The sequence below is a fragment of the Nicotiana tabacum genome, chromosome 22 (genome assembly GCF_000715075.1).
Source record: "Nicotiana tabacum cultivar K326 chromosome 22, ASM71507v2, whole genome shotgun sequence".
In the NCBI taxonomy this organism is placed as follows: domain Eukaryota; kingdom Viridiplantae; phylum Streptophyta; class Magnoliopsida; order Solanales; family Solanaceae; genus Nicotiana; species Nicotiana tabacum.
In genome coordinates this window covers 112,026,722-112,040,840 of record NC_134101.1, presented here as the reverse complement: position 1 = coordinate 112,040,840, position 14,119 = coordinate 112,026,722, and the positions used below count along the sequence as shown (strand labels likewise).

General features: G+C 37.5%; 1 protein-coding gene and 2 long non-coding RNA genes across 3 annotated transcripts; 2 read left to right on the top strand and 1 right to left on the bottom strand.

The window, feature by feature from the left end:
* Nucleotides 1–2,451: 2,451 nt before the first annotated feature.
* On the top strand, nt 2,452–3,111 carry LOC142176022 (uncharacterized). The gene has a single exon (XM_075243058.1). It carries the CDS (start codon nt 2,452–2,454, stop codon nt 3,109–3,111), a length of 660 nt encoding a protein of 219 aa, XP_075099159.1.
* Nucleotides 3,112–3,974: 863 nt separating this feature from the next.
* Nucleotides 3,975–7,167, top strand: LOC142176792 (uncharacterized). The gene is made up of 2 exons (XR_012705593.1): nt 3,975–4,698; nt 6,000–7,167. It is a non-coding gene; the product is annotated as an uncharacterized LOC142176792 (long non-coding RNA).
* Nucleotides 7,168–11,188: 4,021 nt separating this feature from the next.
* Nucleotides 11,189–13,020, bottom strand: LOC142176790 (uncharacterized). Its single transcript, XR_012705591.1, has 3 exons — nt 12,883–13,020; nt 12,214–12,277; nt 11,189–11,537 (listed from the first exon to the last, which is right to left on the bottom strand). It is a non-coding gene; the product is annotated as an uncharacterized LOC142176790 (long non-coding RNA).
* Between the last annotated feature and the right edge of the window lie 1,099 nt (nt 13,021–14,119).

Below are 14,119 nucleotides of genomic sequence, written 5' to 3'. Positions count from 1 at the left end.
ACCTATGATGTTGGTTCAAACTTACCAGCAACAACTAGCCACTGCTACCAGGGATGAAGAGAATAGAGAATACAAAACTGCCCCATGGACATATCAGCAAAATGGAAAAGCCAAGATGACAGATTCCGCGGTAGCCCACGGTATGACTAGGTTGAGGAGATGCTACGCTCCTGAGGATGCAAACCAAGGAAATTTGGGAAGAGAGCAGATCCAGAGAAGAAATATAACAGACCCCGAGGCCACATAATTCTGGAAGAGGATATCAACCAAAAAATACTCCATGGTGGAACAACTAATGAAAACTCCGGCACAAATACCAATCATGGATTTGCTGATGAGTTTCGACAGTTATAAGGATGCCCTTATGAAAGTACTAAGTGGGGTAAGTGTGCCAAACAATACCACCAGTGAGGTGGTGGGTGCAACTATTGGGAAAATGGTCGAAGCAAATATGATAACTTTCTGAAGAGATGAGCTTCCTATCGAAGGCGTGGGTCACGACAAAACTCAACACATCACTATTAAATATGGAGACAAGGTAGTATCCCGAGTACTGGTTGATGGAGGATCATGAGTCAACAACTGTCTGCTCTTTACCCTACGAGAGTTATGCATCCAACTGAGGCAAGTCATGGAAAGTCACGTGAGGGTAAGGGCTTTGATAGGTTGCAGAAAGGATGTCATTGGAGAAATTTATTTGGCTTTGCAGAGCGAACCAATTAAATTTCCCATACTATTTCAAGTGATGGATATTTCTTCTTCATACAATTTATTGCTGGGAAGACCCTAGAATCACATGGCAGGGGCTGTCCCATCTACCCTAGCATAGTGCATAAAATTCAAGTGGGGTTGTCAAGAGATCATCGTCCATGGCGAATGAGGCCAATCAACTTATTTGGAACACATAGTCTCGTTCATTGATGGTCTATACAGAATTACTTTCAATGCAGTAGAGATAAAATAGAAGAGATTGAGCAAAACTTGGGAATGCAATTGCCATATAGATCAAAGACGGTCAATAGCGAGATGATGAAATATGGATATAGACCAAGAACCAGGCTGGGAGCTCCATCAGATGGGATTAAAGAACTAATCAAGCCAAATGGTTAGAAAGGAAGAGCCACCATAGGGTATCAGCCTCCGATGGGATAAACTTATACCAGTAGCTCCGGGAAAAAAGGATTTTATGAAGAGCAACCTTATTTACCGCTTTAATTATTCTTAGTTTTTCTTTTCAATAATCAAAATGATAAAAACCCGCATTTCGCGATTATGACATGTAACAAAAACCTCGAGCAAAATGACCAAGATTATGAATAATACAATGAGAGTATGATTCTAAACAATCTCCCACAAGAGACTGAAAAACTGGAGAGCTAGAAAAAGCCTAACCTTGAAACGACAAATGTGGTCAATCTCGAAAGCCAGGAAGATATGAAAGAAATTGGAATCAATATCCATCTAGAAGGAGAGCGGAAGGAAGAACTGGTTGAGTTCTTTTAATAATACATCGATAACTTTGCATAGTCATATGGCAACATGCATGGATTAAGTGCTTCTATTGTCTCACATCAATTACCTACTGATCCTGCTAGACCGCCAGTCAAGCAAAAACCAAAAAACATTAAGCCTGACCTGAGTCTGAGGATAAAGGAAGTAACAACCAAGCATATAGAGGCAATTGTAGTAAGGGTCACCAATTATCCCAGTTGGTTGGCAAATATAATCCAATACCTAATAAAGATGTAAATATCAGGATATGTGTGGATTACCAAGATCAACAAAGCCATCCCGAAGGACGACTTCCCTAGGCCAAATTTTCATATCCTCATCGAGAACTGCGTGAAGTATGAGTTGCAGTCATTCATGGATAGTTTCACTAGATACAACCAGATCTTGATGTACGAAGAAGATGCGAAAAAGACAACCTTCACCATACCTTAGGGAGTTTACTACTATAGAGTCATGCCATAAAGCCTCAAAATTTTGGTGCCGCTTACATGAGGGCCATGACGACCATCTTTCATGACATGATTCACAAAGAGATCGAGGTGTATGTGGACGATGTCATCATCAAGTCTCGAAAAATTTCAGAATATTTGGATGAATTGAAGAAATTTTTCGAGCGATTGCGAAGGTACAACTTGAATTTGAACCCGGCAAAATGCGCGTTTGGGGTCCCTGTTAGAAATGTACTATATTTGTCAGTCCTGGATAATGATTTTGGATGTGTGTTGGGATTTAGGACAGAACGATGGAATAGGGAGAAAGAAGCAGACCATCTACTACTTAAGTAAGAAGTTCAGACCATGCGAGGCCTAATACACTTTGATAGAGCACACTTTCTGTGATTTAACTTGGATTGCCTAGAAATTAAGGTATTACATGTCATCGTACACCACGCATTTGATATCCCGGCTCGACCCAATCAAGTATATTTTTCAGAAGTTGATGCCTACCAAAAAGCTAACTAAATGGCACATTCTCCTAAGCAAATTTGACGGTGTGTACATAACCCAAAAGGCTGTCAGGGAAGCTTTAGACGACCAGCTTGCAGAGAATCTAGTGGATAGGGATTATGAGCCACTCACTAAGTACTTTCCTGATGAGGAGGTATTGTTCGCCGAAGAAGATACTATAGAGTCATACACTGGATGGATAATGTTTTTTGACGGAGCAATGAATTTCAAAAGAGCAGGAATTGGGACAGTCCTAATTTTGGAATTAGGACATCACTATGCAACATCAACAAAGATAAGATTCTCGTGCACCAATAATATGGCTGCATACGAAGCGTGCATCCTTGGGATCATGATGGCAGCCGACATGAACATCAAGGAAATTTTGGTCATAGGGGATTCCAATCTATTGATACATGAAGTCCAAGGGGAATGGTCAACCAAAAACATCAAGATCCTTCCGTACATGCATTGTGTAAAAGAGTTATGCAAGAAATTCACAAAGATTAAATTCAAGCACGTTCCCAGGATCCAAAACGAGTTTGCTAATGCTCTTACAACCTTGTCATCCATGATTCAGCATCCAGATAAGAATTATATCGACCCTATCGAGGTAGAGATCAGGGTCAACATGCATACTATTTTCATGTAGACCAAGATCCAGACGGTAAACCATGGTACCACGACATCAGAAAATTTCTCGAAATAAGAGAATACCCGAAGAATGCTACTAATAGTCATAAGCGAGCACTTAGGAGGTTGGCAAATCACTTTTTTCTTAAAGGGGAAGTCCTGTACAAGAGGAACCCAGACTTGGGTTTTTTGAGATGTGTGGATGCCATAGAGACAATCAGATTATTGGAAGAAATACATGCAGGAACGTGCAGAGCCCATGTGACCGGTTTCATATTAGCCAAAAAGATCTTGAGAGCTGGATACTTTTGGATGACCATAAAAATCGATGGTATCCACTACGTGCAGAAGTGTCACCAGTGTCAGATCCACATGAATTTTATTCGTGTTCTGCCCAATGAGTTGAATGTAATGGGTTCTCCTTGGTCGTTCACTGCTTGGGTATGGACGTGATTGTACCTATTGTAGACATGTGATTTTTGACTCTCCCCAAGATTTTTTATATTTTAGCATGTAAATATTTAATTTAGGCTTAATATAGCTATTTCAACTCATTTTTACTCTTTTACTTTATTTTATTACAAGAAAATAAAAATTACAAAAAAATAGTTTCATTAAGATTTTATAGTCATTTTTAATCTTGAAAAATACCAAAAAAATTTAGTTATTTTACTTAAGTAGGATTAATTAATAAATGAGATCGCATTTTAGTCTCGTTCGCGGGGAAAGAATAAAACTTGGGCTCGAGCAACCCATTTTTAGGCCTAATTTTTGGACCTAGCCTATAATTCTCAAGCCCATAATTCCTAGGCCCATACTCCTAAACTGAAAAAACCCTATAAAACAATTAGACTCTAAGACCTAGACATAGAGATCCCTAGCTGAAATCCGCCATTCTTCTTAAGACTATCAGCGAAAATACCACCTAAAAATGCCTAAGACCTAAAAATCCTGAACAGAAAAAAAAGGAACGGCAACATCCCACCCGTCACGATCTTGTTCTTGAAGATAACAATGCTATCATCTTTTCTGGCAAAATGCCTCAAGGTGGGGGATAAATTAACTCCCTCCAACCTAGCAACCTAACAATAGACCCTTTAGCATAATTGAAGCCTACTGCCGTCTCCCAACTTCCCCAAAATAAGACCTTCAAGGTCTAGTTTTCCCCAATTTCAAACACACAAAAACAAAGGGAGGGATAGATCTAAGGAGGGGGGCACAAGAGAACAGGGGTAGGAAAACAAACAAAGCTTATGAATTTGAGCTCATCCTCCAGATTTACCATGTTAATTTAAGAGCTTCTCTTTCTTTTGCCATTTGGGAAAACCATATCCATTTCATCTTCAAAACCCGGCAAGCCTTACCTTCTCGCGCAAATCCTCCGTCAAACACCAGGGAAACGTAGCTCCAAACCAGCTGCATCATAGTATAACCACAGTTATTTTTCGGCGAGTTTTGGTTTAATTCAAGTTTTCCGGCGAGTCCCGAGTTCGTCGAAGGTCGTAATCTGAGGTTTTCGGGTAGATTTGCGGTTCCGTCGAGGCTGTCGCTGTCTAAGGTTTCCAGTGTTAAGCATTTTCAGATTCGAAAATTGCTTTGTTTTGAGGTCCGTTCCTTTTCTTGGTGCTATATAATTTGTTTGAAATACTTTTTATGTTCTATACTTTTTGCGCGACATAGATAAATCATTATTTAGTCATTTTTTGCGTTAATGTTTAACATTTTAGTTGCTGACTCTTATCTATTCATTTATGATTAATTTGCTCGTTTAGTTTGAAACAGTGTTGATAAATATTGAGATTTTGTTAAGTTGCATTTTTGTTTGGGTTCTGATTTTAAACTTTAGAGTAGTTGGTCTAGTAGACAATTGATCCATGGCTTTGCTTCGTTAATTGGTTAGGAATGACAATTTTTTAAATGTTTGAGCTATCAAATTATTTTCTGCCTAGATATAACATTGTTTGGAATCAATAATATTGCCCGATTCTTGAATACTCGTATGGGCCAAATGAATATTTTTCGTCAGGCCCAATTAAATAAGATAAAACTAGCTCACATTTTCATAACTAATTTATTACACTTTTCACAACTACTCCATAATCATGCCTCACAATAATTTTAAATTAGTTTAGAACATAACTCATGAACAATCGTAGATTGCTTTAGGCGCGATTAATAATAAATCTCATAACTACGGGTACGGTTCCAATGACGTAGTTGTGATATATAATTCTATAATTTGGGAGTACATTCATGTGACCCGACCACAATTTAATCTTGTTAAGTAGATAAACACGTTGTGGAACATGGATACAGTTTCCGTGAGATGATTCGCAATGTGTAATCAAATAATTAGTTGTATAGCAGTTGGATTATTAAAAGCGGTTTAAAAGGAATAAAATGCACATAGGTTCCAAAATGTTTTAAAATCAGATAAATAGACCAATAATAATAGCTGAACGACCGTGCTAAAACCACGGAACCCGGGAATTCCTTACCCGGATTTCTATGTTCGCGGACTATAGAACAGAGTCAATCTTTTCTCGATTCGGGATTCTAAACCGGTGACTTAGGACACCATAAATCATCCCAAGTGGTGACTCTGAATAAATAAATAAATCATGTTTCGATTGTCACTTAAATTGGAAAAAACTCCCTTATACCCTTTTGGGGGTAGTAAAAAGGAGGTGTGACAGCTTTGGCGACTCTGCTAGGGATCGAACCCAGAATCTCTGGTTTCGCAGGGTTCAAGAATTTGAGCTTAGGATAATTGTTATAATTGACTTTGTTTATTATATGGTTTTATTACATATTTGGGCCTAATGGGTTAAATGCTGCTTTTTACCGCTTTGATAGTATTTGAACTGTATATAAACTGCTACAAAACCCTTCTCTTCTCATCTTCAGGGATATGCACGCTGGCGTGACTCTTTTTCTCTTAGTGTCATACCTTAAATTAGGAGGAGGCTCGGAAAAGTTACAAAGCCGGATGGCCTTTTGGTTCCCGGTACGTATCCCCCCCTCAGCTTAAGTTGTCCGCTCGGGTACACAAGTCTAGAACAACATACCCAGGTTTTGAACTTAGAATAACTCAGCCTCATGCCGGATCCCTAGTATGAACGTTTGTTTGCATCACGTGCAACTGACTTTTGGGACTCAACACAGGGGTTGTGTCCGTCTAGGACAAGTGTACCCAAAAAATAAAAGACCATCCTAATGTGCTACATGTTGCAATCTTCAAGGGTAAAAGGGTCATTTGGCGGATCAATAATCATTGAGGGAAAATGAAAAAATAAAAAGAAAAAAGAGAGGGGGAAGTGTGAAAATAAAGCAAGTAGGGCCCAGTTATGTTTTCTGTCACAATGTTTTGTTAAGAAAAAGACAAAAAAATGAAAAATTCAAAAAGATTTTGCACTTTTTAATCATTTTACGAAAATCAAAAATCGAAAAAAGAGGAAAAAGAAAATCCGAAAAGCGTTTACATGTTTCATCATTTTTCAAAACAGAAGATAAAAAAATATATTTTCTCTAAATTAGTTGTTTTTTTTAAATTCTCGCTCGTATCCAATCTGCCTGAACTACGCGAACCTGATTCTCGTCTCTCAGGGTGGGATACGTAGGCAACCCACATAGGGTCCCGTATTCCTAGTGAGTTTAGGTTCTTGGCTTCGTGGGGTCTTAGCCATATCTTGCATTTTTAGTCACATAGGTTAATTTTAGAAAAATAGTCGCAATCATGTCTTGCATGTGTCCAACAGGAATGGTTATTGTCTCACATAGTGTTGGTTTCAGTTTTCTCATACAAGTGTGGATGTACTTACCGGAGTTTGAGCATGATAGATACCCCAGGACCACTACATTCAGGAGTTGCCTGAGGAGCCCTTTTATGTTTTTGAGCCTATTATTCATGTTTTACTTTCTAGTCATGTACAGTAGTATTCAGTCATTTAGTTGATACTAGAGTCTGTCATTGTCTAGTTAAGTTTGTCGAGTCTTTTGTTATTATTTCCTATTTTGTATTTGGAAAATGTATTATAAATCAAAAATTCAAAAAAGGGTATTCTGCATTTTTATATTTCCGTTAGAATTTTCTTTAGAAATACTACTCCTAGAAATTAAAAATTAAAAAGCATTTACTTGAGGTGGTTTTCCTTAGGAAGTTAATATATAGAACTTAAAATAAAAATTGCTTTTATACTTCCTTTAGTTATTAAGACTAAAAATTCAAAAAAAAAGAGAATTTTCTTTTAATAACTCTTTAAAAGTTTTCTTTTAAGATACTAATTCCAAAATCCAAAAAGATTTTATTTTGAGGTTTTTTTCTTTGCGAAATATATTAAAGAAAAAAAAAACAAAAAATGTGTAATCTTTTTATTTTTAGTAGAACTTTAGGACATTTACCTTTTGTTTATTTTTAGAGTTTTTCCCTTAGGTAATCAAATAGAAATCCAAAAATATTTTATTTTATCTTTTTCATTTCTTGGTTCGAAATCTTTCTTGCTCGTTTAAGACTTAGTTTAGAATAGGATATAGAACATTAAGTCTAGAAAATTCAACAAAAAAGTTTTGCTTCTTTTATTTCTCTTTTCTCATCAGAATAGTCAGTAAGGCAATCAAAAAAAGAAAAAAGAAAAAGAGAATGTTAGTTCATTTAATCCATTGCTGATCTTCCCGAACTACACAAAGATCTGATTCATGCGGCGTCATGATACGTAGGCAATCTACATAGGGTTCGATCGAATCATCTTTTTATTTTATTAAAAGAAAAGGAAAAAAAGAAGGAAACAAAAAAAAAAGGAAAAAGAAAAAAAAGGGGGTGAAATGATGGGGTGTGAGAAATGAGAGGAAAGAAGAGAGTGATAATTAGCAAAAAAAAGAGGAAGGAAAATGAGCAAGCAAGTGCTAGAAAAGCAAAGAAAAGAGAGGATTGAGATGAACAAATTGGGATGATGCCAACTAACCTTTGTACCCTCGAAGTCATTTTAGAACCGATAACTGTGGCTAGGTGCATTACACATAAAGTGAGATTATCTTATGTTAAATGCCCTAACGCTAACGTGATGACTTCATTTTGTTCCTTTTGTTATCTTCATTATAGCAAAAAAGTGGTTGGTTTGTGATTCTTAAAGTGGTAACTCTTCTCTACAACATAAAGTTGAAAGGCAATGGCAGATGACAACAGAACTGAGTTGGTTGATATGGGTGCCCAAAAGCAATTGGTTGAACAGGAAAATGGGTTGGTTGAAGAGGTGAGGATGTTAAGACAACACATGGCGGACATGTATCGGGCTTGGATGACTAGGAAGGCACCACCCCCGCCACCACTTACCTTCCTAGATGCTACCCTTACCCAAACTCCGATCATAGTGCCAGATGATCCCCCATACTCTCCAGATCCACCCGTTTATCACATCTTTCCCAACCACCCTAGTAGCTCCATCACTCGTCCTCCAATTACCTTTCCCCAAAATTTCCCTCATGTCATATCCACTATCCTCAACAATGAATACCCACTCAAAGCTCATGATGCCCAATATTACCCCTCAGAGGTTGCCCAAAAGGTTCCTGACACATACAAGTAGAGCCCTCGGAATGAGCCTCATGCTGAAAATGAAAAGGTCACAGGAAAAGAAGGGTGAGATGAGCTATCCAGAAAGCTGAAAAGCATAGAACAGTCCTTAAAGAACATGCAAGGGATGGGAGACCAGGTTAACATGTCTTACAAAGAATTGTGTATGTTCCCTGATGTTCGCTTGCCCGCAGGGTTTAAAGTGTCAAAGTTTAAATTGTATGATGGATGTGGAGACCCGGTAGCCCATTTGAGGGTTTATTGCAGTAAAATGAGAAGTGTTGGTAAGAAAGATAATTTGTTGATGGCGTACTTTAGTAAGAGCTTGACTGGGGCATCTTTGGAATGGCATAATCGTCAAGATGTCGTTAAGTGGCCTACATTGGGTAACATGACTCAAGATTTTGTTCGACACTTTTAATACAAATTAGGCATTACCCTAGATCGCTCCTCCCTATCTAATATGGAAAAGAAGCCGGAGGAAAGCTTTAGGGAGTTTGGGCTCAGATGGAGGGAGCAAGCTTCTCGAGTCAGCCCTCCGATTGGTGAAGAAGAAATGGTTGGGCTTCTCCTACAAGCTTAGGGGCCCACCTACTTCAGTCATTTGATTCCGACCTTGGGTAAACCTTTTAATGATGTGGTAAAAATGGGAGAGATGGTAGAAAAGGGAATCAAGTCAGGCAAAATCATGAGTTATGCGGCATTGAAAGATACTACGGAAGACATTCAGAACATCCCAGTAAGTTTGGGTGGAAGAAAGAGAAATAGAAAAGATGATCTGCTGGGCATTCCTGCTCAACGCTTTTAACCTCGACATCGACCCCATGGATCTCCTTGTGCACCAGATGATCCTCCTCAATGCTACTTCTCTCCACGTAACCCCCAAAGTCGTACATTACTTTCCCAGTACCCTATCCACAATGCACCACCATATGCTCCACACCTACGAGGCCCGCGATGGCCCACACCACTTCCCCAAATGTCTTACCCACCTCTTAAAGCATATCAGCCACTTGCCCGTAAAAGGTTCCAATCGAGGCCAGAATACAAACTGAAAAGACTACTGAAAAAATAAAAGGCTTTCACCCATATTGGAGAATCATATGCCAATTTGTTCCAAAGGTTGAGGCAATTGGACATGTTGAAGCCGATTCAGATAAAAATGCCAAACCCTCTGCCAAAGAAGTTTAATTTTTCTCAAAGGTGCGCATATTTCTCCGATGCCCCGGGTCACAGTACAGAAAAGTTGCACCTGAAAAATGCAATTCAGAAGCTTATTGATGCAGGTAACATTGTCGTGCAAAATCCAGATGCAACAGACACTAGCCAAAGTCCATCGCCTGTTCGTAATGAGACGCATATGGTGAGTATGATTTGTTTTGAAAAGGAATATGAGAGTTCTTCTGAGATCCTCGGAGGTCCACACGCAGCAAAGCTTTCAGCACTATCAGAGGTTGATCTTAAGAACGAGCCGACAAAGTGAACCCAAAAGCAATTTGTTAAAAACAATGTGATGAAGACTTGTGAAGGTCCTAGTATTGTTGATGCAGAATTCAGTGGCTAAGATGTTGAGCTTGGTGATTGGAAAGATGCTCCTTTCTTGGTTAGCCAGGGAGGAGTATTGGTGGTTTATTTTATTGTAATTTCTGTTGTCCGGTTTATTTCAGGGTTGTAATTCAGATATTGTCTTATGGCTCAAACCTTTCTATCTTTTTATTTTGCCTGGTTTGTTTAGTTGTAGTAACTCGTTTAGTACTGTCTAGGTTTGTACCAGGGTTGTAACCCCAGTTTAGTGCTTGTTTTGTTGTTAAAACCCCTTCTCCGTTTGTCTAATACAATTTTCTGTTTTCTATTATTTCTAGTCATTTCTGTTTAGTTCTCTTCTCCTTTTACAATTCTCTTCATGCTGGTTCTGGTGACATGACATGCACACATAATTCTAGGCCTAGTCTTAAAGGTTAGTTTAATCATGAAGCAATAAAACTATTGTGAAGATGGTAGGGACATTTGAGGGAAATAAGTAAAGGCATTTCGAGATCATTTGAAGCCCGAACTGTGTGAAACTGGGGCAAATAATTGGGAAAGTTAATGGGGTGACAATAATTCGTTAAAGGAGAGTGCATCCCAGATAGTTTGAAGCAAACAACTTTGAGTTCAAGTACATCTCAAGTTACAAGATAAAGTCAAAAAAGTTGTCTCCGAATTAACGGAGCATATCCATTGTGAAGAGGGGATCACCCACTGAGTGTTCTGTACTTGACAAGGCACTAAAAAAAAGTGGAAAGCATATCACTGATATCAATGTCAAAGCTGTAAAAGAAACATTGTGTGTGCTATTCCTTTTTCATTTCAAGTTGCATGTGTTGTACTTGGCATTTTCAGGGATTGGGAGGCCCTCTTTCAGCTACCGAAACACTTATACCATTCGATACCATTTTTGAGCCTGTACTAATTTCTTTGACCTTCCCTCTTTTGGAATCAAGTTAGAGTCATACGAAAAAAGAAAAAAAAAGTTCATGTCTGTCACGTCCCAAATTACCCCCGAGACGTGACTGACACCCGGCTAACACCACCTGCTAGGCGAACCATACTTTCATATCTTAACCATTAACTTGCAATATTTAGTTAATTATGAGTATCCAAATAATTTGATAGTTAATTATGAACAATTGGTATCTCAAATTATTAAATTAAAACTCTAACAAAAATTCTACACTTGACCATGGAGCATCTAAGAGAATTACAAAAGACATCACATGGATAAATGATAAAGATTCTTTTTGACAGCCTCCACGAACAATGCGGCAACTCACCTCAATAACTGAATAAACTCCAACGAACTCGTCAGCTATTAGCTCCGTCTTCACCAATGGTATCTGCATAGACATGCAGATAAGGAGTGAGTTACATGTAAATATAACCTAGTAAGATCCTCGACCCGCCACTTTAAATACCTCTGGAACAAGTGTTGGAAAATACAAACACACCACAACACGAATGATATAGTAACTATGATAATTATACAATAACTCAATATATGTGTATCAACAGAGTTATTAAGAATTAACCAACAAGGATACCCACTAAGGACTTATCATAATTGCAGTGAAAGAAATTTACCAACACACCTACGAGTCCACAACGGCACCACAATTCCTCAAATATGGCGCACAACCGTATCAAACTCAACATCATGGCGCACAACCGTATCAAACTCAACATCATGGCGCACAGCCGTATCAAACTCAATATGATGGTGCACAGCCGTATCAAACTCAACATCATGGCGCACAACCGTATCAAACTCAATATGATGGCGCACAGCCGTATCAAACTATAAAACTCAACCTTATGGCACACAACCGTATCAACCTATCAAACAACTTATAAAATAATATATATTTTCTTCATAAAATAATATATTTGTGGCTAGTCTAAGACCACCGATTCTGCCAAGCGCATGCTTGTCCCAACACATGGACCAGGCAGAGAAAATACACTTTCAAAACGGATTTTAGAGAAGCAAGTATCAAAGCATAAAGTCTCACTTACCTTGATAACGACCAGTCCCGCAATTTTGGTGACGCCCAAAACATTGACCAAATTGGACCGCAATCTATGCAAAATATTGATTAGCATTATCAATCATTCTAGTCGTAGTCATTTTATTTTTGGAGTAGGTATATCATAAAAAAATAAAGCTCCCCATCAATATGATTAAATCCTCGATCTAACTATATTTCCGAGTTATTCATAAGTCAAGAGGTGAAACCTATAATCAAGTTCTAATCTTAGTGCTAACTGACATATCAAATCTTATATTTCATAAATTTCAAGCTTCGGGTTAAATGTTTGTATTTTACACCTCAAATACATATTTTAAGGTCAAAACATATTTTAATATCACCATCCGAACTTAATTGGTGAATATTATATCCAACATTTTTATACTCTTGTGCCAAAATATATTCCTAGCAAGTATACAATTTAAAAAAAATATAGTACATAACGCCCAAAACAGTGGCATTCCCTTAGAACTAATACGTTAATCTATATTTCCAATTGCTATAATGATTAATCTCATGATTGCATAATAATTATTCTATCCTAAATCATAGCCATTATAATTACATTCAATCGTAGTATCATCATTAAACTAATTACTTCAACTCAAATTAATATGTAACTGAAGGATAGAAGTAGATTAACATATTCGTATACCTGATTGTTTATAATTCTCCACACAAGGTCTCCATGTAGTGTAAGTTAATCGAGCCCAAACAACCATTTATTTTCCATCGCACTGCCGCCGTCTGCTGCTCCAAATAGTCCCTCTTTGAGTTGATTTTTTTTCTCCATATCAAATATTAGTCCAAATGAACTAGTATACCTAACCCTTTATAAGATAATCCCACGTGAGGGTATTAACAAGGTGGGCTTGGCCCACTTATTAAACTTTTAGATAATATATTAAAATTACTTACTTTTAATTTTCAATTTGCAATGTGCAACAATTATTACCGTTGCACAAATTTAACAGGAGGTTAAAAAAATTACTTAAAAGTTCACCCTTAAAATACTAGGCTATTACAATGTCCCCATAGGTTTATTTTAGAAGTTCATTCCAAAAGGAAAAAAAAGAGAAAAATAGAGATATAAAAAAAAGAATAAAAAGAAAAAAAGGGAAAAAGAAAAAAAAATAAGAAAAAAAAGGAAAATAAAAAAGGAAAATAGTATCAAAAGTAGTCTTGTGAATTACGTTCAACCTGATTCTTGTCACCACAAAATACATAGGCAGCCTCACGGTTCGGTCGCACCAAATAAAATATTTCATAATCCCACAAAGAATAAAGAGAATCAAATTACTTTATTTTAGAAATTGGGGCAAAGTTTTTAGAATGGATTCCAAAAGTTGTAAATAAATTAACCCTATTGTCTTAGTAATTTTGAGCCTTTATGATATCCTTTCTTTCCAACCGTGTCCAAAAGCCACATTACAGTTCAAGAAAGACCTCCCAGATAATCTTTAAGAGTGCTGAGTTTAGACATGCCAAGAGTATATGTTGTTTTTTTTACCATGGTTAATGCCTTGTCATCTGCAGAATAAAAAAAAAGGAATAAAAGAAAAATGAGAGAGTCTTATTGGTGAAAACCTTCACAGGCACCATAAGGCGATGGTGAGTTGAGAGAAAGAACAAAATGAGAGAGACTTGATAGCGAAAACCCTTCGGGCACTAAAGTCAAATAATGATCGGGAATCAGAGCATTGAAGCCTAGTTTCACGGCGTAGGTGGTATAACAAGAGTTGAACATCAGACTTGCTTGACAGATTAGGCAACTTAACCCAAAGGTCCATGTCATAGTCGTTAGAGTTGGGGTCCACATCTGATAGGTTTTTACTTGTAGTTTCTTGTTAGGAGTCATCCCTTTCCATTGTCCTTTACTCTATTCCTTTGTC

Coding starts and splice junctions, on each gene's coding strand:
- LOC142176022 (XM_075243058.1), top strand. CDS start 2,452: ATGCCTACCAAAAAGCTAACTAAATGGCACATTCTCCTAAGCAAATTT.